This window comes from Labrus bergylta, chromosome 11 (genome assembly GCF_963930695.1).
Source record: "Labrus bergylta chromosome 11, fLabBer1.1, whole genome shotgun sequence".
Lineage (NCBI taxonomy): Eukaryota > Metazoa > Chordata > Actinopteri > Labriformes > Labridae > Labrus > Labrus bergylta.
In genome coordinates, this window is record NC_089205.1 from 12,651,326 (window position 1) to 12,675,429 (window position 24,104).

Sequence of the window (24,104 nt, forward strand, 5' to 3'; positions counted from 1 at the left end):
AACCATCACTGTTTTCGCCCATACATCATATATATTCCTACCCCAGATTAATCAGGTGATGTAAATTTGATCCCTTGAATTAATATTTTTTGTAATGTGTTGTACATGTTGGGGGCACGGTGTGTGGGTAATGATGTTGCCTTACAACAAGAAGGTTTTGAAGTGAACCTGCTGGCTCTATATTTCAGCCCTAAGATTAACAGGTGACCTGTCTGGGGTGTGTATGAGGTAAATTGACGGATGGTTAAATTGCAAGTGTTAAAGTCACGGCACAAGGATTTGACCAAATCATTTCCATTTATCAATTGAATATTTGCCCAGTTTTTTTTTTCTGGCATTAACTCACAAAAGTTTCAACTACATAGACCATTACATATTTTGTTTGTGCTAGTTATAAATGCCGTTAAAAGTGTATCACAATCCTAATTCTAAGAAAGAAACATTTTGATTGCGCATTTAGTTATAGCCCTTCATATTATTAATGCAGTACCAATGCTAATCCGCATGGAGGCGCTGATGTCTTTACGAAAGACCAGTAGCGTGCTTTGAACTGTCATGAGTACAACCAAAGAGGTCCGTTTGATAGACAAGATAGTTCACTTCTTCAATTTAACCTTCGAAGTGCTTCGGGTTTTCATGAGAAATACCTCGGACAAATAATGTCGTGCCCTTTCAGTTAACAGTAATTCCTAATTTAATTGCATGATCTCATAACTACAGTCAAACTAATATGCAGTCGCCAGTATATAAACGACATTATTTAAATTAATGTTGGTTATAGACGCCTATCGAAAGTGCGTAACACGCATTACGTTCACGACATCAGATCTTGCGAGTTAGTAATATCGTCTCCTAGCAGATCAAGCTCGAATAACCTTTTCAGTCCTGCAAACATCTTGACCATGGACTGTAAATTTTAAGATCTTGACATGAGATTGTCATAAATATCGCTGACCCAAAGAGATGTAGTTTTCTGCGCAGCGGGATTTAAACGAAGTGCGGAAGTAAACGACATGGTTACATCTTGTTCCGGTAGAAACCGAGATCCAACGCCTGAAAACTCCTTGTTTGAGGAGACGCGAGGCCCCCCCCCCCCACCACCACCAACACCACCAACACCACCACCACCCCCTGACAACAGAGCTACCCTTTCCATCCCTGTCATTAGCACGGACTGGCAGCAGACCTTTGTTTTTTAGGTGTAGCAGACCCTCCAGTCTTCCCTGACTTAACGTAACCCTGCCGTACATCCCCTCACCATGGCGGCGAGTGCAAAACGAAAACAAGAGGAGAAACACCTGAAGATGCTGAGAGAAATGACGAGTTTGCCTCCCAACAGAAAGTGCTTTGACTGCGACCAGCGCGGCCCAACCTATGCCAATATGACCGTGGGCTCCTTCGTTTGCACCTCCTGCTCTGGCATCCTGTAAGTTTCTTGTCGCTCAGTGACCTTTAGCGTAGACATGGCGCAGACGACATAACGCGTTGGTTTCCTCCAATTAGCCACATGCGGAATCTTAAACCAGTTAGCCGAACTAGCGCTAGCTAACGGTACTTAGTCATCCAGTTGTGCCAGTGGGAGTTCAGCTACTTTGACATTGTCTTGTCTTGCAGTGTTGGGCGGGGTGCATAGGGGTGTCAGTGTTTAGCAGAGCAAGCTAACTAAGCAACCACCCTAGATACTGGCCAACTTTAGCTCTCAGTGCTAGCCAAAGTGAGATGATCTTGCAGGCTATGTCTAGTCTACTTGATAAGTCAGGAGTAACCAGCTGCTACACTTGTAACCACTGGAAGCACCAATAACTAAGCTTACTGATGCGGTTATTGTTACCCTCCTGAATACAAATACACATGGAAAGAACATCAAATGCTCCATTTTTCATATCTACTATTGTTTGATGCAGCGACTTGTTATTGTACTTAAAACAACCATTGTAAGGGAATAATAATTAAGCTTTTTTTGTTTGTTTGTTTGTTGCTAAATGTTACTAGTCACATGTTGGACGTGGAATAGCCTCATAGTATCTAGTTGTGACTGACAATGACATCCTGATGTTTGACGCTATCATAAACTATAATGTAGTAGTAATCTTATTCATAAAGACTTTAATAATCTAGATGCACAATGACAAATGTAGCAGCATTAGCAATGCGCTCTTGCAACGCTGACCCCCTTGTTGAACCACTTCTATCCGCCATTTGTCTCTAGCGACAGTGTGATATATCCAGAGTGATGCTTTTAGTCTTGCTCGATGGTGCGACGTTAGACAGCGTTTGCCTGACTGAATTAAAGCTTTGCTGTGCAGTTGTGTAACCAAGCATCTGTAGCCTGTGATTTTGGGATTAGTGATGCATTCCATTTCTTCTTATTCAGCTTAAGATATCCCACCTCACTTCAGCCGTCAGATGTTGCATGTTGGCTGGTGTGTGTGTGTGTCTGTGTGTGATGTCAGCCACATGTAAAATGAAATCTAAAGTGGGGTAATGACAAATGAATGCATGATTTTTATAGATCATTTTTTTCAATCTTTTGCATAATTAACACCCCAATTCTGTTTTGAGGTATTGTTTCCCTTATGTATCTGACATAGCATGACATTGTGGTAATCTGCACATAATAACGCTTCTCTGAAGAATGATTACAGCACTCCTCGTCGTTTGAGTATTGACATCTGGTTCACAGACTATGCAATATGCCTCCCATACACATTAATTACTACTGCGGCTCAGTTTTCCTTCTGTACAGCGTCTTTGAAGAAGGAGTGTAGTTGCACTTCATTGTTCAGATGATTTTAAAACTGGTTACCAACCATAGCAACACAATGTTCTCACACAATTGTTTAAATTCAGAATTGTATCTCTCTTTCCCATGAAGCCCCGCTCTGACCTGGATAGTTTATAGCTATAGCTACATAGTTTTACCTTGGGTTTTTTTTTTTCCTTAACCTATCACATATATTTACTTATCACAAGCCTTTGTGAATGAAAACATTTAAGGAGAGCAAAGTGGCAGTTTGCTGTTAACTGGTAACTTAATAGACTGCTCATTCTTCCGTCCTGTTCTGTCCTCGTTCGGACAGTAAGCAGCCTACGTAGGTCCTTCTAAATGCTTAATCAAAATATAATTTCCGTTGGTGAGTAATGAATATAATGTTCCAATGGAGACGGAAATATTTGTTGCTCAGTAATTCCTAAATGACCTTTTTTATGTTTACAGTGAAACAGATGGAAACTGTATGCAAATGTCCCACCTCTTGTTCTTCACGCTTTACTTCATATACAGACCATGTTGTGACCTTAATCTGCTTGTCTCCACTTGAAATATAGATATTTTTTACTGTAGAATTGATAGAACGAGATTAATAATGTGTTTGCTGATGGGCAGAGTTTGCCCTCTATTTCACTTCACCAGTGGGTCCACTGGGACTCCTCTGTGAATTTCCCCATCTGCTTACCCTATGGTATTAAAGCCGTTATGCCAGTTAATTGACTTCTTTTATAGCTTCAGATCGCAATTCTCTCGTGTACTTTATGCAGACAAATTAATGCTGCTGTTGTTTGGAATTTCATTTGCAAAAGAAGAGTGTGTGGTTGAAAGGATTCCTGTACACAGGAAGCCTGGTGTGATTGTAGACTCAGGAAGTGGTATGGCCCGACTGTGCTGCTACATCAGCAGCATGTGCTGTGACATGTGCCACAGGATGTGGCAGAGAGGTCACGGCTTACCTCTCTCTTTCCTTTTAGTTCAAGTCAGGCAAACGTATTTCGGTTGTGAGAACTTTCCTTGACTCATGCTCAGATCTGATACGTTGTTATAATTATTGTCTGAAGTACACGCTCTAAGATTTTTTTTCATTAGCACAGGGAAGGGTTTGTTTTATTTTGGAAAGCAGATTCCATCAACAGAGAAAGCTATCTCTCTATACAGTTTGTATTTACCAAGTAAGGTTATGTCTCTGGTTTAAAGTTCTAACCAGTTCATATAACAGAAGAATGCAAATACAACCATTCAAGTTCCCCCCCCCCTCCATTTTAATTTGAGGTATTAACAGTGTTTAACTGATTAAGAGTGACTATACCCACCACAACCGTCTCCCCCACATAGTTTCAGGTTGTTAAATGGGTGGAGTTGGAATCTCCAATGTAAACACATTCCTTATGAAGGTGGAGGCGTTCCCAGGAGGAACACCATGCACAATGTCTCTTTCTAGAGAATTGCTCAAGGCAGGAAGTAACCCCACTTGGCCTGTGTGTTCCTGAGTAAGCAGGGCTCGAGCATGAGACTAGAGAATAACAAATAGGTCAGAAGGTGTCACTGGCACCAACTGCCTGGGATAATATTAATCATTGGCAAGTTAGCAGATATGACTTGAACTGTGAAAATGAGCATGTTTGGTTTTCCCTTTGACCCTGACATTTGATTTCTCAACAAAAAAAAAAGTCACTGTGTCTATGAAGCGCTGTAGATAAAACTGGAAGCCATGACATTGCAGAGTCAGCATTTTCAGTGATAAAACATGAGTAAATTACTGGATCAATTGTAAAAGCGAGCATTTTGTGCACATTTTATGAAGAAACAAAAGGATGGTGCATCGCCCCTCCTCTCTTTTGAGACTTACCATTGCCAGTTTCTTTCACCCCGGAGCTGATACAGTATGCAAATGAGCTGGTCTGATGCACAGTAGCGCCTAGGTCATAATTATTTCACTGTGCAATATGTGATACTATGACTGTCACTCTATTCTATCCAATAGACATGAGGTGAAAATAGGTGATAACATTGTTTCTGTTTCTCTCACAAACTGCAGACGAGTAAAAGATTCAGATTTATGAAGCTGTTTTATTAGTTCTATATTTTATCCTAATGATTTAACTGCTGTCTGAATACACTCACTTTTGTATGACTAATCTGTTCTGCCAAAATAGGAGTGTGTGGGACTGTAGAACATTTGAACACCTGGCTCAGTAAAACCTTGGAGTCCAGACCAGAGGAAGCACCTGACAGTTTATGTTTCTCGATGTGAGATGATTGTAATATGATTCCCACTTTAACCATTTGTGTGTAAGATGAGAAATATATTGAATTAAAAAGGTAGGCAGATGAAATGTATTTAATGTGTTTAATGCATTCTAACTGCAAATGAACAAACACGTAAAAAAGACCTGTATCAGCTAACCATTATTGAACAACTGTGTAGAGATCCTGCCTTCATTTTAGACCTTCAGGGCTTGGAAGCTTTCTCACTGTATCTGACCTAGTTTCATCTTCATGAGACTGTACTGTAGGATCTTATCACTTATCTACCGCAGGGCTCACACTCTCAATCCTCTACTTTCTTGAAGAACTTTTGTGGTAATTTGGGTAGGGATAAATCTAATATTGTATTATAATCACCTTTTAGATGTTAAGATGTATCTTTTTTTAAAGATCTATTTTGTGCCTTTATTTGATAGGATAGTAGGAAATCGGGAGAGTGTGGGAAATGACATACAGGGAAGGAGCCGCAGGCCGGACTTGAACGCAGGCCACCCACTTGGAGAGAACTATAGCCTCCGTACATGGGGCACCACCTAACCACTAGGCCATCACCACTCCAAGATTTATCTTAACGAAAAAGAGTCTTTATCATTCAGCATTATCATTTTTTTCTATTGAACCATTTTGTGTTAAAGCAGTGTTTCTTTTCATGGCCGATCCTGTAAAGAATGAACAACAGAGGTGTTTCTTACATTTCGCCTGTAGTTGACAAAGTGTTACACCTGGAAACAACTCGAGTAGATCCAATGGATCCTTTGCATGTTGAGGTAAAGCTATGTAAAACTTTGTTCTAGATTCAGCAGGGATATTTCACTTCGTATCTGCTTTCTGTTTCTTTCGTCTTGAAGCAAGTTGACTCAGCCAGTTTGAAGAAACCATACAGACAGTGTGGACTTATTTATTCATTGACAGTCTAAACTGTTAACAATATATTTGTTGCTTAAGGAACAGCCAGCTGATTGGTGGATGTGAAAAGAAAAGTTGGAGATAAGAACATGTTCTGTCAGGGGTAACAGAAGTAAATAATTCAGCACACTTGTCTAGTGTTTCACCGCCTTTAGGAGCTGACTCCTATGTGTATTACGTTGTGTTTGTAATAGTTACACTGTGGATCTAATTTCCAAGTGTGGTGGTTCTGCCACACCTTAAGGTGCCTTGAGGAGGAGTGTGCAGCAAGACTTCTTTAAACATGTCATGACAGAAAAACAGTATGTGTATCTGGTGTTTTTTTTTTAGTACACCATGAGAGTGGAACAGTGGAAATAGTTCACACAGAAACAGCAGAAAAGTCAAGTGAAGCTCTATGTTCTGTGTCTGCTTTTAGATCAACGTCTTTGTTGAAGAGTGCTGCTGGTGCTGGAAATAATATCAGGACAAATGACACTAAAATGATAAAAAAATATTTCTTTAACCTGCAGGCCCACCCATTTGCCAGACGAGCTGAATCAGAAAGTCACAAGGGAGGTTTCACAGCCATTGTGAGCAAAATGATATTAAAATATGTAAAAGGAACAGCTGCTTGATCAGAGAACTTGGAAACATAGCCCAATAGTTAAAGAAAGGCTTTGAAAAGCTTGGAGAAACTGGGGTAGTTGAGCAAGTTTGTTAAAGTAAGTCATAAATAGCTACTACAGATTCACTTTGTTATATGCCCTACTTAAACATGTTTGGGACATGTTTACATGTTTTGGTAGTGAATAGTAGCACTATGAGCTCTAGAGATAAACCCACCTGGCCAGTATACTGGCTGATGTTAGCTTATTAATGATTCATGGACATCTGTGAATATGCTGGCCAACATGTAAGTGAAGTACAATAACGCTCCACTAGTGTGACATTTTTTATCCACCAGAGAGTCAACCAGATTTGTCAGCTGTTATATTTGCACCTAAATATATTCACACACCTGGGGGAGGGGTAACTTCCCTTTGTGATTTCATTAAGGGAACGGCCTGTATGAGAACACATTAGTACACATTTCTGAAAAGTGGAGCAGGCAGAAGACGGAGAAGATCGACTTTTCTCCTAATTGGGGTACGTGTTATACTTGTTGTATACTGTCAAGGACCCTGATAGAGGAATGCAGCTGCTAACCTTGTGCTGCTGACATGCATTTGCTAGAAGGCAGATAAAGACAAAAAGGGGAACAGATATTTAAGGTCACATTTTATTCCAAAAGGAATCTTAATGATATTTGAATTATCAGCCTCAATGGAATTGATCTGATTGGCTAGTGGCCTTACAGTCACTGTACTAGTGTTCCAGTTTATAATATTTAAATAAGTTGCCTTTTCCATCTTCCAGCGGCTCAGCAATCTCACTCGCAGTTAAAATAATCTGCTTGCATAACTGATGCTGATTGGTCACCTTCACAGACAAAACATGTTGCGACCTTGAAGCCAGCATTGCATTTTCACTTACAAGCATGCCTACAGCTTAATATAATAGCCTGATGCTGGCTCTTTCAACCATTAAAGCTAGGAGGCGTCTTTAATTGTGGCCGTTGTGGCATTAGCTGTGACCTTCGGAGGAATCTGAGCCAGGCTTGTGTGGTCTAATGGGTGTTACTTCATAATGGAAGTTTCTATATTAAGGGAGATCACTCGTTCTGTCACTGTGCTGACAGCCTCAGTTCAGGCTATGGCAATTAGCAGAGAGTTTCACCCATCTCCTACTGTTCTGTTCACTCCCTGTCTTGTCCTTTGAGTGTTTGTCTCTGTCATTTCTCTCTGTGATTCTGTCGTACCAGCCTGTCACTTTGTTGCTAATTAAAAGACGCTGTCCTGTGAGCTTGGATCTGGAGATTGTCCAGCTGTCGTCACCAATGTCTCTAGATTAGATTGAACCCTGTTTCCATTTCTCCACCCACAGACGAGGGCTGAATCCACCCCACAGAGTCAAGTCGATCTCCATGACAACCTTCACACAACAGGAAATCGAGTTCCTACAGAAACATGGAAATGAGGTGAGCATGGTGACTCCGCCCTGTCACAGTTGTTAAGGCTGAGGTCAACTCTCCTGCAGCTTCACCAGGTGTGCTATACAGACTGTCCATTGGAGTTTGGCTCTTTTTATGTTACCTTGTTATATCCTTTATCTGCTGTCAATCCAACATGTATGCTTTTTTGTAAAGCATTTTCTGTAATTTATGAAAATCGTATAGAAAGATTTACAGAATTACAGAAAAAAGCATACATGAGTACATTTCATTTACGTGGAGATAGACATTTTGTACGACCACATCCTCCACGTCACCAAGTTAGAGGTAAGCTCTGGGTAAGTCCAACAAAAATTCAGTAGATATGCAGACTTACGGAAAGTGTGTAATTTGCCATTGAAAAGTTTGCATCAGAGCCCTCATTCACAGTGGGAAGACACTCAACACTCACCCACTTACCGGTAATATGCCTCAAAGTCTGCGATTGTGGAGTTTGGGATTTAGCCAAGCACTTTGGCCCGTCACAGGCCAAGGCCTGAGATAAGAACATGGAAAAATATGTCAAGCTTGTACGCTTTTTAAAGGAATAAAGACACATTTAGCTTTTGTCCACATATTATCTAGATTGAATATTGCTACCTTATGTTTTTAAAATGAATAATCTGTATTTTACAGTAGTTAACGATAGCAGTGCTAGCGCCTTACTATCTTTCTTTTCTTTTACTGGTCTGAATAACTGTTGGTTTTAGCATTAAGGCTAATGCCTGTGGACAATTCAAAAGCCGTGTGTGTTGTTCATTGGGGTTTGTTTGTTTGTAGTGTGTTTTCTTGGCCCAACAACTAAAAACATTAACTTCTGGGTTTAATGTTTTAGTTCTCATTAACATTGGGTGCATTGTATCATATTGCGACATACTTTCATCAGGTAATCAGGCAGCTGTCTTCACTGGGATCATTACATTGAGCCCTGTGTCTGATGGATGTGGAAGTTGGCAATTAGTTTAGTATCATGTTATCCAAAGCGAGTAAGACAGGGTTGTGAGCCTCAACTTTGCCATTAGAAGATAAAGTACATTTCAATAAGATGGTTACTCTCTATCGCTCTCTCTCTCTCTGGGTTTTTTCTGCACTAAATGAATGCATGCCTAGTTTTGAACATTATGAACATCTTTTTTCTTCTGGGTATTATTGCGCCAACAAGTTCAGGACAGCGCTGGAAATCAATAGAATTCTTCAAGGCTACTAGTATTACTCGCCTTTTTCTTAAGTTGAAAATGTAAACAGAAATTACTTGATCAGGCAACGTTACATTTTTCAACCATATTACAAAGTGTTAATAGATCAAAGTAAGAAATAAAATGTCAAATAATACAAATGGTTTGAGGTGAGAGTCTCTTTGAAAAGTCTGCAGCCCCAAAGTGTCACTATTTGTACCACACAGAGAAACACTCTCACTCGCTAGCCAGTTCTGGTAAACGATGTATGAAATAGAGCAATGCCACCTGGGAAGTACAGCCTATTAAAAGCTGAAGCAAAGTGTCAGGGCAGGCACATATACATGAGACTCAAGGCTAGAGATGATGCATACATCCTTCAAGGCTGCTATAAAAGTACTGCTTCCCTCAGGTTGAGAGCATTTGACAGTAAAAAAAAACAGCTGAAACTCAATGCACTTTATATACTGTATGTCCTACAGTTGAAGAATTACGATCCTGATCATTAAAAATAGAGTGATCATTCATGTGCATTCAGTGTCGCTGCACATATGGACCAAAACCAGCTAAAGAAATAACATCTGATGTATGTACAGTAACTTGAAAGTCTAGCAGTGCCTTACTCTACAGTGCAGCATCCTTAAGGCACACATGCATGTTGCCTAAAATATTTTACAAATACTCTCAAGCCAAGGTCAGAGAAAGGTGAGGATAAGACAGATTTTTCACCTAACAACTATTCAACATGGCATACCTCTCCCAAATATGACTGAATGCTCTTTCGATCTTAACCTGCACTCACAGGCTTTAAGGCTGAACCACGCCATCATCACTTTGATAACGCACATAACGCATCCTGTCATTCCTCTCCTGCTCTGTTTTGTTCCAGGTGTGTAAGCCGATCTGGCTGGGCCTTTATGACGACAGGACCTCCTCAATACCAGACTTCAGGGAACCACAGAAAGTCAAGGAGTTCCTTCAGGAGAAATATGAGAAGAAGAGATGGTCAGTTAGTTTTTGCACACATTGCAAATATATGAATTATCCTCTGCCTGTGCGGACAAGCGGCTTTGCCAGTGTTTCTCTCTCTCTCTGGTTTGGAATGTCTACCAAGCAGCTCACAGAAGTTAGTCTCCAGCAAGCCGGCAGATAAAGGCAAAGAATGTAGGTTTTGAAAGTCAAGCTGCTTTATGTGCAAGATGCAGTTTTTCCATGAGGTTACAGGTTAATTTAGTACAACTATGCAAGTTAAGTATAGTTGTCCCACTCAAAAGTTCCCATTATGGATGCTGACTGTGTTGACTAATGGGTGCAGTTAAGACAAGTAAAAGTGAAGGCAAACATGGCTGAACAAGTGCCTGTCTGTTGAATATTTGCAATTGAAGACTCAACTGCTCACCACTTGTAGATATTAGTTTAATGATGTTCTTTGATGCATCATTAATAGGAATGTTGTTCCTCAAATTGATTATTAGGTAACACCTGAAAGTTAAGGCTGTGATGATGTGAAAGTGTTTGCTTTGAGTTGGACGAGACTTACTACACACAGCCACTTTCCCTCACATGGGCCCCTCTCTTCTCCCTTTCTTGCTTGGCGTAAAGTTTATTGTAACACCTGTTATCTGAACTGTCTGGCCAGGTACGTACCACCCGAGCAGGCCAAGGTAGTGGCATCCGTCCATGCTTCCATCTCTGGCTCCTCCAACAGCAGCACCAGCAGCACTCCTGAGGTCAGACCACTTAAGTCCCTGCTGGGGGACTCTGCCCCCTCCCTGCACCTCAACAAGAACACCCCACCTAATCAAGTGAGATTTGTTTCAGTATGTACACAAGAAAGTACACATGTTGAATTTTCATTTATTGGCAAAGGGTTTTATTGCAGCTGAGGTAAAATAAATGGATTACTTGAAGTATGACATCCTGAGTATTATGACAAATTAACTCTTATATTCACCGTTAAAGAAACATATCAGAGCATTAAAGTTCTCCCAGTATTTTTTTAAAGCATTTAAGACACAGGAATAAATGTTCAGTTTGTGCCTTAGATTTCCTGTGGAAAATATGTCAGTCTGAGTCATTTGTTTGCAATGATTTGAAAGCAGCAAGAGATGACTGAGTCTGCCTGATAAAGAGGAATTCTGAGGTTTTGATTGTTGCAATAAGTGACTTCCAAATTTTTTTATTTTTTTTTATGTCTACAAACTTTAAACTTGTGTCTACCAGGAATCATTAGCACTGAGTGATTTATTTTAATCATGTTAGAAGAAGCCATGTTTTCAGGCTTTAAACTTTGATTAATATTACTGTTATTGGTTGACTATTATCCCCAATTGTTTTTATTTCTGCTTTTATATGAATGTAAAAGCACTTTTTAGCCACAGAGTGACTCCTACAATCAGTTTCAAAAAGTCAGATGTACACAGTCTTTTGCACATCGATCAACACATACCTGCAGCTTTAATGAAATCTGTGTCTTGTCTCCACCAGTCTCCAGTGGTGAGCCGTGGACAAAGCCACCCACAGCAGTTCCATGACAAGAGGTTTGACCTCCTCAGTGATTTGGGTGGAGACATCTTTGCCCCCCCGCCCAACATGAATGCAGGCGCCAGCTCCAGTTTTGCTAACTTTGCACATTTCAACAGCCACTCAAGTAAGGAACACATGCGTGTGTGATCAAGTAAAAATATCTAAGGCAGGAGTTTCGACACTGTGCAGGGGAATTTCAACAGTTAGAAAATACCCTCTCAACTTGGCATTAAACACAGGAAAGTGGCATGCTGAGACATAAAGTGATGAGGAAATGCAGGAAATGAGCAATAAATGCAATGTCCCTTAAGCATATCTAAATGTTTGTCATTTAGTCTGAACCATGGGCAACAAGTCATATGCATGCGTGTTTTCATTTATGATTGATCATAAGTTAAATGCTACAGGGATCTAACTGCAGTTGAAGATTATCATAAATGTCAGCTAATGTGTCTAAAAGTATGTTTACCTCTTCTTGTGTAGAACAGTATTCAGATGCTGTAATAGTTCACTTCCCTTTTATGTTGAAGATATTTAAAATGCTGAAGGTGTTTACAGAGACAGCTGTGAGCTGATTGATGTGGGGTACCATTTACCTTCTCTGCGAGACGGAGGCAGAAGTTTCAGGACGTACAGAATCAGAAGTGTCAGCAGCCATGTACCTCCAGGATTTGAATAACTTATGTTATGAAATAGTGCTCGTGATGCCACAGACGAACACATCTCCATGGCTACTAATGCCTGTAACATAGGGCTATTAGTGTGTGCCTTCCATGGAGGATAATATCCTCTCATTTCCCCCACGTAGAGCTATCAAGACGCACTCTGAGTGCAGTTACTAACATGCTGCCACACATTTCCTCAAACATGGGCACAGATTCACCCCCCCCCCCCGAGACGAATGGTGTGTTTAGGGCTACACTCACACAATGCTCATTGCTCTGTGCTCAACAAGGACTTCTGACAGTAACTCATGGGAGAGTGTAAACAACAGACTATCTTGTCTGCCTTTTCATCCACCATGCACTAAACCTGGTTATGTCACTCTATGATTATCTTTTATATTTAGCGCATCATCCATTGTGAGTTTTGTTGTCCATTTTTTTCTTTATACGTTTAAATCCATTCTATTATTATCTCATCTGGTGTTGTCTTCTCATTGTGCTTTTTTTTTTTGTTCATCTGTATGTCTGACACTCATCCTGACACCACCTCCAGCGACACAGAATGCCAACGCAAATGCAGACTTTGCTAATTTTGATGCATTCGGGAGCACGTCTGGGTCGACAGGTGGTTTCCCCTCCGCATCCCAAGCCCCCTTCCATCCCTCTAATACAGGTAGACCAAGTTCTCTTCACTGGACAGCTTACAAACATACAAATCACTCTTACATGAAGACAAGCTGATATAATGTGCACATATGTATCGTTCATATAGGCTTAACACAAACAGCATGCTCAAAGGTTTTTTTATGCACATTAAGCATCTCATTTTCTTACCAAAAATGGACTGAATATGCTGAAAAAAGTGTTTGTTTTTAAACTGTTCAAATACATATGCTGTGCTTCTAAAAACGTTTAATATGCACACTGTCTATAAAAGTGTCTGATTAGAATGTCCTCTGTGTTTCTAGTAGTTTCAGTAGTCAGTTCTAAAACATAAAGTAAGCAAGAAATCTAAAAGTAGTTTTTCTAGATTTGCTCAAAAGAAACAAAAGTTGGGGCGCGGGTAGCCTAGTGGTTTGTGCGCACCCCCCATGTATGGAGGCTATTGCCTCCAAACTGGCGGTCCAGGTTCCTTTCCCAAATCTCGCACCCCACTCTCTCCGATTTCTGACTCTATCCTCTGTCCTGTCTCTAAATAAAGGCATAAAAGCCCAAAAATAAATCTTTATCATGCTGCTATTTGTACACACTTTCAAAACTTCCTTTTAGACTGATGAGTGGTAATTTCATGCAGGTTACCCTCTGATCATCATTTACACTTCACAAAAAATGTGGATATAGTCAGAAATCAGAGAGAGAGGGGACAACATGCAGCAAAGAAGCCACAGGTGGGATTTGAACTTCTGGCCGCCCGCTTTCGAGGACTTCTGTACTTCAGCTTCTGTACACGAGGCACATGTACTTACCACGAGGCTACCGGGAGAATGAATGTGTTAAATATGTGATCTGTTGAAAATACTTCATTTTCTAGTGATTCTAAAATCTAAAAGATTTCATACGACCTTCACCTTATACATAAGGTGTTTTTGCAGTGTGGTTTAGTCTAAACTTGCTTGGCTTATGAAGCTAGTGTTTGAATGTGGTATGTTGTTGTCTCAAACATACCTCTGTTCTCATGTCCCTCTCTGAACCCTTCATGCACTTTGATATGACATGAATAGGAACCATGTTATTTAAAACTTGTTTTTGCTCACCTGTAAGGGGCTGGCCTTTTCACCTGAGCTCTCTACAACATTAAAAAACTGTACAGTGACTGTATTACACAAACACCCCAACTAGGTTTCCTTACTCTCTTCTAAGAAATGGGTGCACTACAGTGCCCTCTGCTGGACGATTCTGTTTTGGTGTAGAGCTGCACAGTGATCTCTTTCCTATGCTTACCCCTTGATGGATAAAGCTCCTTTCTCTCTCATGGCTTTGTAGGATAATCCTTTTTTCACAGACACTGACTCTACTATCTGCCCTAAGCTGTCCATTCGATGTCACATGTATTTCATCCTTTGCTTTTGCAGCAGTTGTTTTGCCTTGACTTCACGCTTTTTTTAGTTTTTTTTTACCTCTGGTTTAGTTCACGCATGTTTAGTTTTTCCGCCCTTTCTTACATTGCTCATTACCCCATTTCTTCCCCCCCTTCTTTGATTTCTGGCTGCCAGCGTTCACTGTGCTCTCATCCAGCCGCAGTGTGGGTGAGTTTGCCGCTGCCCTGCCTCTCCAGGGTGCACACAGTAAGTCTCTCTCTGGGCTTGTGCTCTTAGCAGCTTTCACCCGTTCCACCGTCTCTAATGTAGATTCACTCTGATCCTCTTCTCTTTGGATGTAATGTGTGTCCCAGCATGTAGCCCCTTTTTTTGTGTCTGTAACTCTAACCAACAGTTGACCATCTTACTAGATGTGTGTTGGTTTGGCTGAACATTGTGACTAATGACTAAAAGTGCCTTCTCTTCCTTTTAGGCTCACAAAGACTATGCTGTGTTGGAGTTATCTGTTCAGCATTTAGCTGTAATAGTTGAACATTAAATAATGTAGATATCCCTTTGTTCCAATTCAGTCTATTTTCTGAAAGTAAGTTCTTTGTATGGTACAGAAGCAGTGGATGTCTTGACTGAAATTAAATTTAATTCTATTCTGATTGAATCCAAACTGCACCCAGAGGTTAAAGATATTAAAGGGGAAGAACCTGACTTGGCATGGGATTGGCTTTGTTTGTTGGTTTGTTTCAGAAAAAGATAAAAGCTATTTATCTTTTGTTGTTGCTGTTCCTGCTTTAAAAAACCACTACTAATGAGTCTTAGTTCTTTGCTTCCTTTATCAAAATGTTAGGTATGATTGATCTATTTACAGAACTCAGTGATTCCTACAGGGCGCTTAGCAAAGTGAGCTATTATCAAGCTTAAAAAAATATTTTTGCCGACACAGAAGTGTTAGGGCGCACTCAGACAAGGCAAAGTTGTCCCGTACCTTGCTTAAGCACAGGTACGGGTACTGACGAAGGACGTGTACTGATCGGAGCACTCACAATAGTCAAATGAACTGGACTTTAGGGGTGAAGTGTGCTTAGGCACGATATGGATTGCCTAGTGTGAGTGTGCCTTTAAACTCGGGTATAACCATGGCAATCAACAAAGGTGAGAAGCACCTGTGCCTCTGACATTATTACATGATAATGGTATTATTCCTTAGGTAATATACGAATGGAGAGCTTGAATAGTGCAGTTATACAGAGAACATGTTTTTAGAAGTGAAGAACAACCCAATAGAAAATGACGGTTACTAGCCTGACTCCATCCCAACTTCACCGTCCATGCAGCTTCTTATCCCCCCTCTCCACCCTGTTACTGTTGTTTCTCAAAACCCCAAAATTCGAGGTCCCCTTATGTTTTTTTAATCTCTCTCTTTCATACAGGTAGCGCCTCAGCAAACGCCAATTTTGCACATTTTGACAACTTCCCCAAATCGTGTAGTGCTGACTTTGGATCCTTCAGTTCCTCCTCCCAGAGTAACTCCACAGGAGCTGGCAGAGATGTTGTACAGAGTACTAGCGTCCCTGCCGATAAATACGCAGCCCTGGCTGACCTGGATAACGTGTTAAGCTCTGCCAAAACAGAGCAAGGTAAACTCCTGCCTAGCCTGTTTCATAGATCTCACTTGTAGGGAACGAGGTCGACCAGGTTGTTTGATCTGAAACATATCTTGCCCGTAGAGTTATGTTCCTTTGAGTCTACTTCCCTGTGCAGGAACAGCACAATACAATACTTTTATCACATATTTCTTGGCTTGATAACCTTATCATTTCTATGTACAAAGAAAAAAAATAAATGTTTAAAATCAGGCCCCAGGCCTCAGGGCTTCTGAACCAGCCTCCTTTAACACACCACTGGATATGGTGGAAATAGATCCTTGCTTTAATGAATGCTACATGCATTTGCTTAATTGGTGAATTTAAATCACACATGGTTATAAACCAATGCTCATCTGTGAATCCTGGGCTGGTATTTGTTTTTTTTTCATACTTTTCACAAACTGTATTTCTCTGTATTTATTCCCCTTTACTTTGAATAGGTTGATATGGCAGCTATCTCGGGACCTTGTGTTTGTGTCTTTTGAAATGACTATTTTCCTCCTGCATTAGTCGAGTCGAATTGGACTTAACCTTGCTAGCCTTTTCTGTGCTTCTATTCCAGGAGGTGGTATTCCTGTCGGAGTTCGGTCAGGCTCACCGGCAGGAGTAGGCAGTGTGTCTCAGAAGCTGCAATCAGACGGAGACCGCTATGCTGCTCTAGCTGAGCTTGATACAGTCTTCAGCCCGCCAGCCCCGCCAGCCACTGTTTATAACACCAGCAACGCATCACAAGGGTGAGACACTACATCAAACACACTGACATTATTCAACTCTAAGCTGTGGTGACTTCTAAAACTCGTTAACCAAATCCAGTATCATCCAGAAGAGTGTAAATCTACAAAAACACAGTGACACCACATCTATCACTCGGATTGGTCTCTGGTTTTATTTTGGTGGATTTCCTAAACCGCATCTGTGATGACTTTGTTTCAGGGTTGTGTTTGGCCAAGACACCAGGGTATCAACAGCACACGCACAACAGGTCCTGTCTGGTGTGGCTCAAGGTTTCGGAGGTAAGCAAATGTGCTGACAGTTTTCTGATGGGGGTTGATTTTTTTAGACAACCCCATGTGAACAGGGGAGTTTGATTTTTACAGCTGACAGGGACCAACACCTGGTACTCCTTGATGAATCTTTAGGTTTTGTTCCAGTCATTAGCAGGCTGCAGATGTAATCAAAAGGTGTAAATCTTAAATCTGTAGCATGTTTCATTCTGTCAACAATCAAATGTCTAACATGAATAAGCATTTCTCTTTCCTCAATATCCTTTCTTAATGTATTTTTAGCCAGGCCACCGTTCTGGTAATTTTGGTTTATTAGGTTCCTCAGATGTATTTAGAAAGTTTGACAGCAGATAATTTAATCTAACTGATTGGGACTATGGGCAGATCTTAAATAATCAGCAGGAATTTAGCCATGATCATTTTGGATAATGGGAGAAATGATTTATCTGCTTGTTTAAGTAGGAGATTAAAATGTTGAAAAGTGAAAATCATGCTCACCCAATGCTGTGTAGCATAACGGAAGGTCGGCAATTCTTAAGAGTTCTGCTACAGCTGGTTCTTAATGACATTTCTAAATATGATTTTCATTTGATGGTTCTTTCAAACTCTGTACTCTGTGGGCGCACTCACACTAGGCAATCTGTACCGTGCTCGAGCACGTTTGACCCCCAAAGTCCAGTTTTGTTTGACTAATGGAGATATCCAGGATTGTAAGAGGATTATATCTGACCGAAGCGACTCAAAATAAGTCACAAAGATAGTGAAGTTGCACTCATGTTCTCTGTGTTGATCTCCATTGTTGGAGAAAAAATCCACTGTGCCGCTATCAAACAGTCTATGGCTGCAATATGAGAGTTACTGGAAATGTTGAGGTTTTCTTTCATGTTTCTCAGTGCATGAGTTGGTGTCAAAAATCAATCAAGCCAACTTAAATGTCAAAATGATAACTGAGCATTGTTATTGTTTTTATCGTGTCTCTTGCAAGTCACACACGTTAGTGATGATCGGATCTTGAAGTGCTAAAAAAAAAGGGAAAACGAATTTGAACCTTATTATGTAAATTGCAGAAATTCTATTTCCTCACATGGAGAAAAAAAGTCCCAGAGTGCACCAACACTACACATAAGGGTATGACATGTGTACAGAGGTAACTTTGCTCAGGCCCAGATAGGCCTGGAGCTATGTGAGTGCAGGCCAGGGGGGGACTGGGAAGGGGGGGGGGACCATCATGCTTCAGCACGGTACAGGGCAGCTGGTCCTAGTGTGAGTGCGCCCTGTAGGTGACTTGATGTCTCTTTCAACAGCTCAGTCAACTAATCCGTTTGTAGCTGCTGGAGTAGCCCCTGCAGCAACTCCCACCAACCCATTCCAGAGCAACGGCAGAAGTGCAAACATGGCTGCAGCAGCAGCAGCAGCAGCAGCAGCAGGTGTGTTCTGTTTGTGTTTTGTGTGTCAGTGAATGTGTATTACACCTACAATTCAACTAACCTAGCAATTTAATTAGTGATATAAATCTGCTTTTCTGTGAGAAATTAAGGTTCATGACAAAGTGTCTTTCCTTGCACAACCTAAATGGCAACCATTGCCTTGCCTCAGCAGTGAATAAGCCTCAGGCACCAATCAGGGAGAAGAGAAAGATAACTAGAAATTATAAGAAGAGTGCTGAACACAAATGTTTTTCACTGTCAGAATGGGCAGAAAAAGTAGCATTGCTCAAACACCATGGAATGTGCTGACATTGAGACTTAGTCCCCTTTGATTGCTCTTGCCCTCCTGGACAGACTTGATTAGGGTTCTTCATGGGCAGGGTTACCCTCCAGCCTTTGGTAGGATCTAATTCTGCTCTCTGCGTCCCTTTTTATTCTGGCTGTGGGTTCCTGTAAATCTAATAGGAAGGTTTTTTTAAAAAAAGGTCATCACAACACAAAGAGGATTTAATACCTCATGAATATCTTAACTGACTTAATTGAAAGCCCTGACAAAGAAACATGGACCAAGCAACACGAAATATGTACATGTTCATATGGAGAAAGGTTGTAATAATTGTATTTTTAATTGTGATTGAAATAACATTGAGCTTGATCTATCTCAGTAATAGTTGTCCATTATTTTTTGAAGGAGAATCCCCACTGTCTGGTCCCTATAGATTCACTGATAATGGCTTCTCTAGCATCTGTTTCTCTTTTAAATGCATGTTCATTCAGTCGAATTCTAAACTGCTGTAAATCAAATTGTCATCCTGTCATGGCATTGCATTGAATGTTGCATTTGTACTAGATATCAGATATTTTCAGCTGGCTGTCATACTCACCACAGTTAATCTGACTTGTTTTCCTGTGGGGTTTTTGGCATTGACAGCCACATTAATAACCACAGAGTTACGTTCAGTTGCTCACCTCTTAAAGGGACAGTCATCACATCTCTTTAGTGCTTATTGTTTTTTGAATGACTGTTCTGTTGTTCCTAGTCTATCAGCTCACTCATTTTACTTCACGTCAGTGTGCTGCTTTCTAACCAACTGCTTATGAAATAAACATGTTAATATTATCAGGTTTTGTTTTCTGCTGATGTGTGCCAGCACAATTTTAATGGAAAGTGTGTGTGTCCTGTTAAATTCCTGTTATTATCTTGAAGTAAATCAAATGAATGCTCACATGTAAAGGTGTTGCACAGGCTTGTTTAACCATTGACTCTCTTGCTGTCTTGCAGCCTCATTTGGCATGGGTTCCATGAGTATGCCAGCTGGATTTGGAAACGCTGCAGCATACAACCTCCCCACCAGCTTTAGTGGAACCTTCCAGCAACCCTTTCCTGGCCAGGCCCCATTCCCTCAGCCTCCTGCATATCCCCAGCAACCCAATGGTGTGTGTGTGTGTAGATCATGGTGATACATATATCTGCATTGATAACTATGCTGATGACTGTAATGTCATCATGTTGTGGTACCAGTGTCAGTTTGGAATCAGGGCTATTCTCTCCTGGTGCAAGATTAGGTTTCCTGCTTTTTAACATGAGCAAAGACATCCATCTTTCTGTTGTTGTTAGAATTTATATCACATCACATGTCTTTCAGGTGGTGGATATCCAGCTTATGGCCAGGCAAAGCCGGTTGTGACTCCTTTTGGACAGGCTATGGCTGGACAGATGGTTTCTAGCAACCCTTTCCTGGTGAGTGAAAGGGTTACATGGCATATTCCATTTTAAGTAATGAATGAGCATCAGAACCATTACGTTGTTGATACAGATAATGAAAGTAATTTATGCTGTTGTAATTTAAAAGACTGCTTAAATGAAAGTTGGACATGAATAGTGTTTTTTACCCTCTAATGGGTGCTAAGTGAAGTAAGTGTTTTCCTTGTTTGTTTCCCTCCCTCCCAGGGTGCTGGTCCATCTGCACAATATCCAGCAGGAGGCTCTTCAACAAATCCCTTCTTATAGCGATCCATCCAATCAGCTCCACTACAGGGTCGAAAACTGGAGCACTTGCACCTATTGCACTGTTTTGTTTCACAAGTAGCTTTAAAACCACAATGTTTGCAAGGATTTGTATTTTCTATCACAGTTTGTCAAAGATGGAACAATATGACAATACGACGGTCCTGCTGACACTTACAACGGCTACAAGACAAACTGATGGTGTGTGCGGAGGGAGAGGTTGATCCCCTCTTCTCTATTTAACCTGTGAACTGGCCTGGCCTCTACTGAACCACAATGTATAATCGGACTGGCTGAAATCTTAAGTTATTGCATACTGTGTATCCCATTCGTTATGCTGCAATTCTGTACATATTTTTTTCTTTATGAGCTCTTTGTGCATATCAGTATTTGTATTTACCACGCAAGATTTAAGACAGAACTATTGCTTGGAAAAGCTAATGGGTACTGCCATTTACTGTATTTGTGAACAACCAAACTGTATTTGTGCAGGATACTTTTTAGGCAAACTTATTCTCACTTAAGATAAAAAAAAATCAAAACGCTTGTTTTATTGGCAATAGATAAAATAAAAAGTGACTGCTGTGTCAGGATCAAGCAGGGGGGGCTTGTTCTCTGCTGACCCCTGCCCTGCTGACCGAGTGCCGGACAATATGCTTCTGAACTACTGTCACTGCATCCGTAAGTGGGTAACAGGAATGGCTGATGAACTGAAAACCACTAACATTGGGTATTAGAGAATTTTAAGTTAATATGTAAATATATACAGTATATATATATATTAAAATGAATTTTAAGTAATCATAATTGACCAAACCTTTCATTTATATGGATTTCTAAAAAAAAGATCTTGTATATTTGTTTTGTATAAAAAGAAAAAGAAGATAAACATTTGTGGTGTTGCAGTCTGTACTTTAAAGCTTTGTCTGCTTTTTAAACCAGCACGTCTCCTCCAAAAGCACAAGTGATTATCTCAGCCGGGGAGTATCACATCTGATCCTCTATTCAGAACCTGTGTTCCTCATCGTCCGAAGGTTCATTTCTGTCTGATGGCGTCGTCAAGTCCTTGCTGCTTCTCTGCGTTCTCCAAATGGTATAGAGTCCCCGGAGTGAAAATACGACGGCGATGAGGGAGAAGTAGCTGGCATACACGATGAACTGTAAACAAACCACACAATATTTTAACACATTTACACGTGTGTTGGGCTTATAAACAATTCTGCTACTTCTACAGAAGACCTTACTGACATTTTGCTGACCAGACAACTCACCTGAGGGATGATGCTCAGGCCCAGCCCACTACTGTCCACCACGACAGAAGTGATGATCGTCTGTAGAGCCAATGCTCCAAAGTTGTTAGCTCCAAAGACTAGTGCGTATCTTTCCATTGACAGGTCAGCTGCAATTTGGTACCTAAGAGAAGGTATCAGTGTCACGTGTTTAAGCTCTTTTTTTTCCTGCTCTGCCTGAAATAAAAATGAGCTTTGTTTCTGATGTTTAAAAACATGTTGGCTCTTACATTGCTATTGTTATCAGCAGCATGTACAGGCACTTGAAAATGATATAACAGACATAGCAGACCCAGATGTTGCCCGTGAAGGTCATGAGGAAGAGTGCTGCTGCCCCAAGTCCAGAGAAACCCCCCAGGGCCAGCTCTCCCCACTGTTCCCATCTCACCTCAGTGAAGCCTATACCGTAGGATGTGGCTGCACCTGCAATACACATTGATTTTTTTTAAGTTATGGTGTAGAAATAAATTAGTACACTCTTAGCATATTCCCCATTGGAATCATTTATATGTCGTTGCTTACTCAACAGGCTTGACGCAGCCTCCACCCCTCCATTGTAGATGGTGAAGTTCTGAGAAGGCTGCACATGCTCCCACAGCACCTGCAGGAGGGTATTGCAGTGATGATTTGAGTGATCTAGTGGTACTCAATCGTGCAAATGTGCTGTTAATGTTGCTTTTACAACTGACCTGCACGTAGTTGACGGTCTGGTTATAGCCACATGTAGCCATTGCCCACCACACTGACCAGTAGAGCAGCTGTCTGGTTGAATAGCACAGACGGAAATCCCTCCACAGCTGGAGGAGGACGTTACCGCAGCTCTCAGCACCTACTGACTCAGCACGCTCCTTATCCTCAAGCTCTTTTACATCCTCTGTTTCTCTTCTTTTCTCCACTCTAAATTCATCCAAGGATTCCTTTGATCGATGAACGTGCTCTTTAGCAACCACAATCGTCTCTGTGCCCTCTGTCACTGCTTTCTGCCTGCGATGAAAGAACATGCTCTGCTCTGGCATTGGCAGGAGGCAAGCAAACAGGAAAGCGATGGCGGTGAGAACTAGAGTGAATACCAGGATGTTGTTGTAGGACATGAGATTGAAGCTTACAAGCAGCTGGCCCAGAACAGAGCCCACTGTGAACCCAAGTAGCTGGACACTGCGGCAGTAAGAGGTGGCCTTCCGGTACCGCTTCAGATCTAACACACTGTAAAAACAACACACTCAAAATGTCACGTCTGGTTTTTTTTTCAGAGCATTACATTCAAAAACCCTGACACCCTCTAGTACCAGTGCCCTTAAAGCTAGTATCGTGCATAACCTGTAGATGTAGGAGAAATAGGCCACATCACTGGCGGTCACCATGCCGTAGAAGAACTGCATGGCCTGCATTTCTTGTACACTTTGTGTCCAGAGAATCATCGCTGTGGTAATGAAGAGGGCCAAACTTTGAAACACCACCACAGGTTTGTACCGCAGCCAGTCAGTCAGCAGGAACACAGGCACAAGCACAGATAGGTAGGAGTATGTCCACACTGGAAATATTTGATTGTTAACCTAATGAGAAAACATCAGGAGATAAATAAATGCTTGTCAAAAGCAATTACATGTAACAAGGAAACTAGATTGCTTTCTGATAAGAAATCGAGCATTTCATAACCTTGAATGGATTTTACCACTCAAGTTATAAAGATTTACTGTGACTAAGCATCTTGGTTGTTTTGTTACAATAAAACGTGTGCATGTTGTTTATGCTTGTACAAAAAGACCTTTTAAAAGCTTTTTAAGGTATTGGGATCAAAGCCACAAAACTATCAAGGCTGCATCACACAAAGCAATGGTTGCCTTTTTTTGACTGAGTTATTTTATGATATGCCTCTGGGCTAAGATCTTCTCAAGCCATTTGTCTAAAGTGTTTGTCTGTACCTCTTCAGCTGTCAGATTCTTGTCTGGTCCTGTCAAGTACGGGATCATGAAAGGCTCCAGTGGTTTAACTGTGCTGAAGAATCCATACACGCACAGAAGAGTAGTGGGATACCTCCAGTCTGCCCTGCACCTTCTCATTGCCTCCATCTTCAGCTATTTTTAACACTCGTGTCAGGTGCGTGTCTCCTTTTGTTACGCTTTCCGTCTTGCCTCCTCGTGCTAGAAACACCTGAAGTAGTCTGAGCATTGAGCTCGGTTTGTCAATCAACAACCCGGTCAAAGAGCAGCACAGCCTTGAGGTCACATCCACCTCAGCCCAACATGAGTCACAAATTAATCAGGCATCCACACAAATCTGTGGACTTCATTATCAAACTTATACCCCACTAATCTT

General features: G+C 41.1%; 2 protein-coding genes across 8 annotated transcripts; one reads left to right on the forward strand and one right to left on the reverse strand.

Annotated features, from left to right (window-relative positions):
* Positions 1-1,097: 1,097 nt before the first annotated feature.
* On the forward strand, positions 1,098-21,306 carry agfg1a (ArfGAP with FG repeats 1a). 7 transcript variants are annotated; one of them, XM_065960682.1, is made up of 14 exons: positions 1,098-1,426; positions 7,910-8,003; positions 10,080-10,195; positions 10,830-10,995; positions 11,678-11,840; positions 12,935-13,054; positions 14,595-14,666; positions 15,845-16,051; positions 16,623-16,794; positions 16,994-17,073; positions 18,369-18,491; positions 19,774-19,926; positions 20,138-20,232; positions 20,443-21,306. In XM_065960682.1, exons 1-14 carry the CDS (start codon positions 1,260-1,262, stop codon positions 20,500-20,502), a joined length of 1,788 nt encoding a protein of 595 aa, XP_065816754.1. In that variant the 5' UTR covers positions 1,098-1,259; the 3' UTR covers positions 20,503-21,306. The 7 variants fall into 7 exon arrangements, with proteins under 7 accessions (XP_065816754.1, XP_065816752.1, XP_065816755.1 ...); XM_065960680.1 differs by having other exon boundaries at positions 18,369-18,490; positions 19,770-19,926; XM_065960683.1 differs by having other exon boundaries at positions 14,595-14,627; positions 18,369-18,490; positions 19,770-19,926.
* Positions 21,026-24,054, reverse strand: slc19a3a (solute carrier family 19 member 3a). The gene is made up of 7 exons (XM_020641758.3): positions 23,711-24,054; positions 23,106-23,341; positions 22,478-22,991; positions 22,311-22,389; positions 22,019-22,211; positions 21,771-21,912; positions 21,026-21,657 (listed from the first exon to the last, which is right to left on the reverse strand). The coding sequence occupies exons 1-7, from the start codon at positions 23,855-23,857 to the stop codon at positions 21,505-21,507; spliced, it is 1,464 nt and encodes a 487-aa protein (XP_020497414.1). The 5' UTR covers positions 23,858-24,054; the 3' UTR covers positions 21,026-21,504.
* Positions 24,055-24,104: the final 50 nt, after the last annotated feature.

Coding starts and splice junctions, on each gene's coding strand:
- slc19a3a (XM_020641758.3), bottom strand. CDS start 23,857: ATGGAGGCAATGAGAAGGTGCAGGGCAGACTGGAGGTATCCCACTACT. Junction 22,212..22,310: donor GGCTGCGTCAAGCCTGTTGA/GTAAGCAACGAC, acceptor TGTGTATTGCAG/GTGCAGCCACATCCTACGGT. Junction 21,913..22,018: donor CTGCTGATAACAATAGCAAT/GTAAGAGCCAAC, acceptor ACCTTCTCTTAG/GTACCAAATTGCAGCTGACC.
- agfg1a (XM_065960680.1), top strand. CDS start 1,260: ATGGCGGCGAGTGCAAAACGAAAACAAGAGGAGAAACACCTGAAGATG. Junction 10,996..11,677: donor AGAACACCCCACCTAATCAA/GTGAGATTTGTT, acceptor TGTCTCCACCAG/TCTCCAGTGGTGAGCCGTGG. Junction 13,055..14,594: donor CTTCCATCCCTCTAATACAG/GTAGACCAAGTT, acceptor TCTGGCTGCCAG/CGTTCACTGTGCTCTCATCC.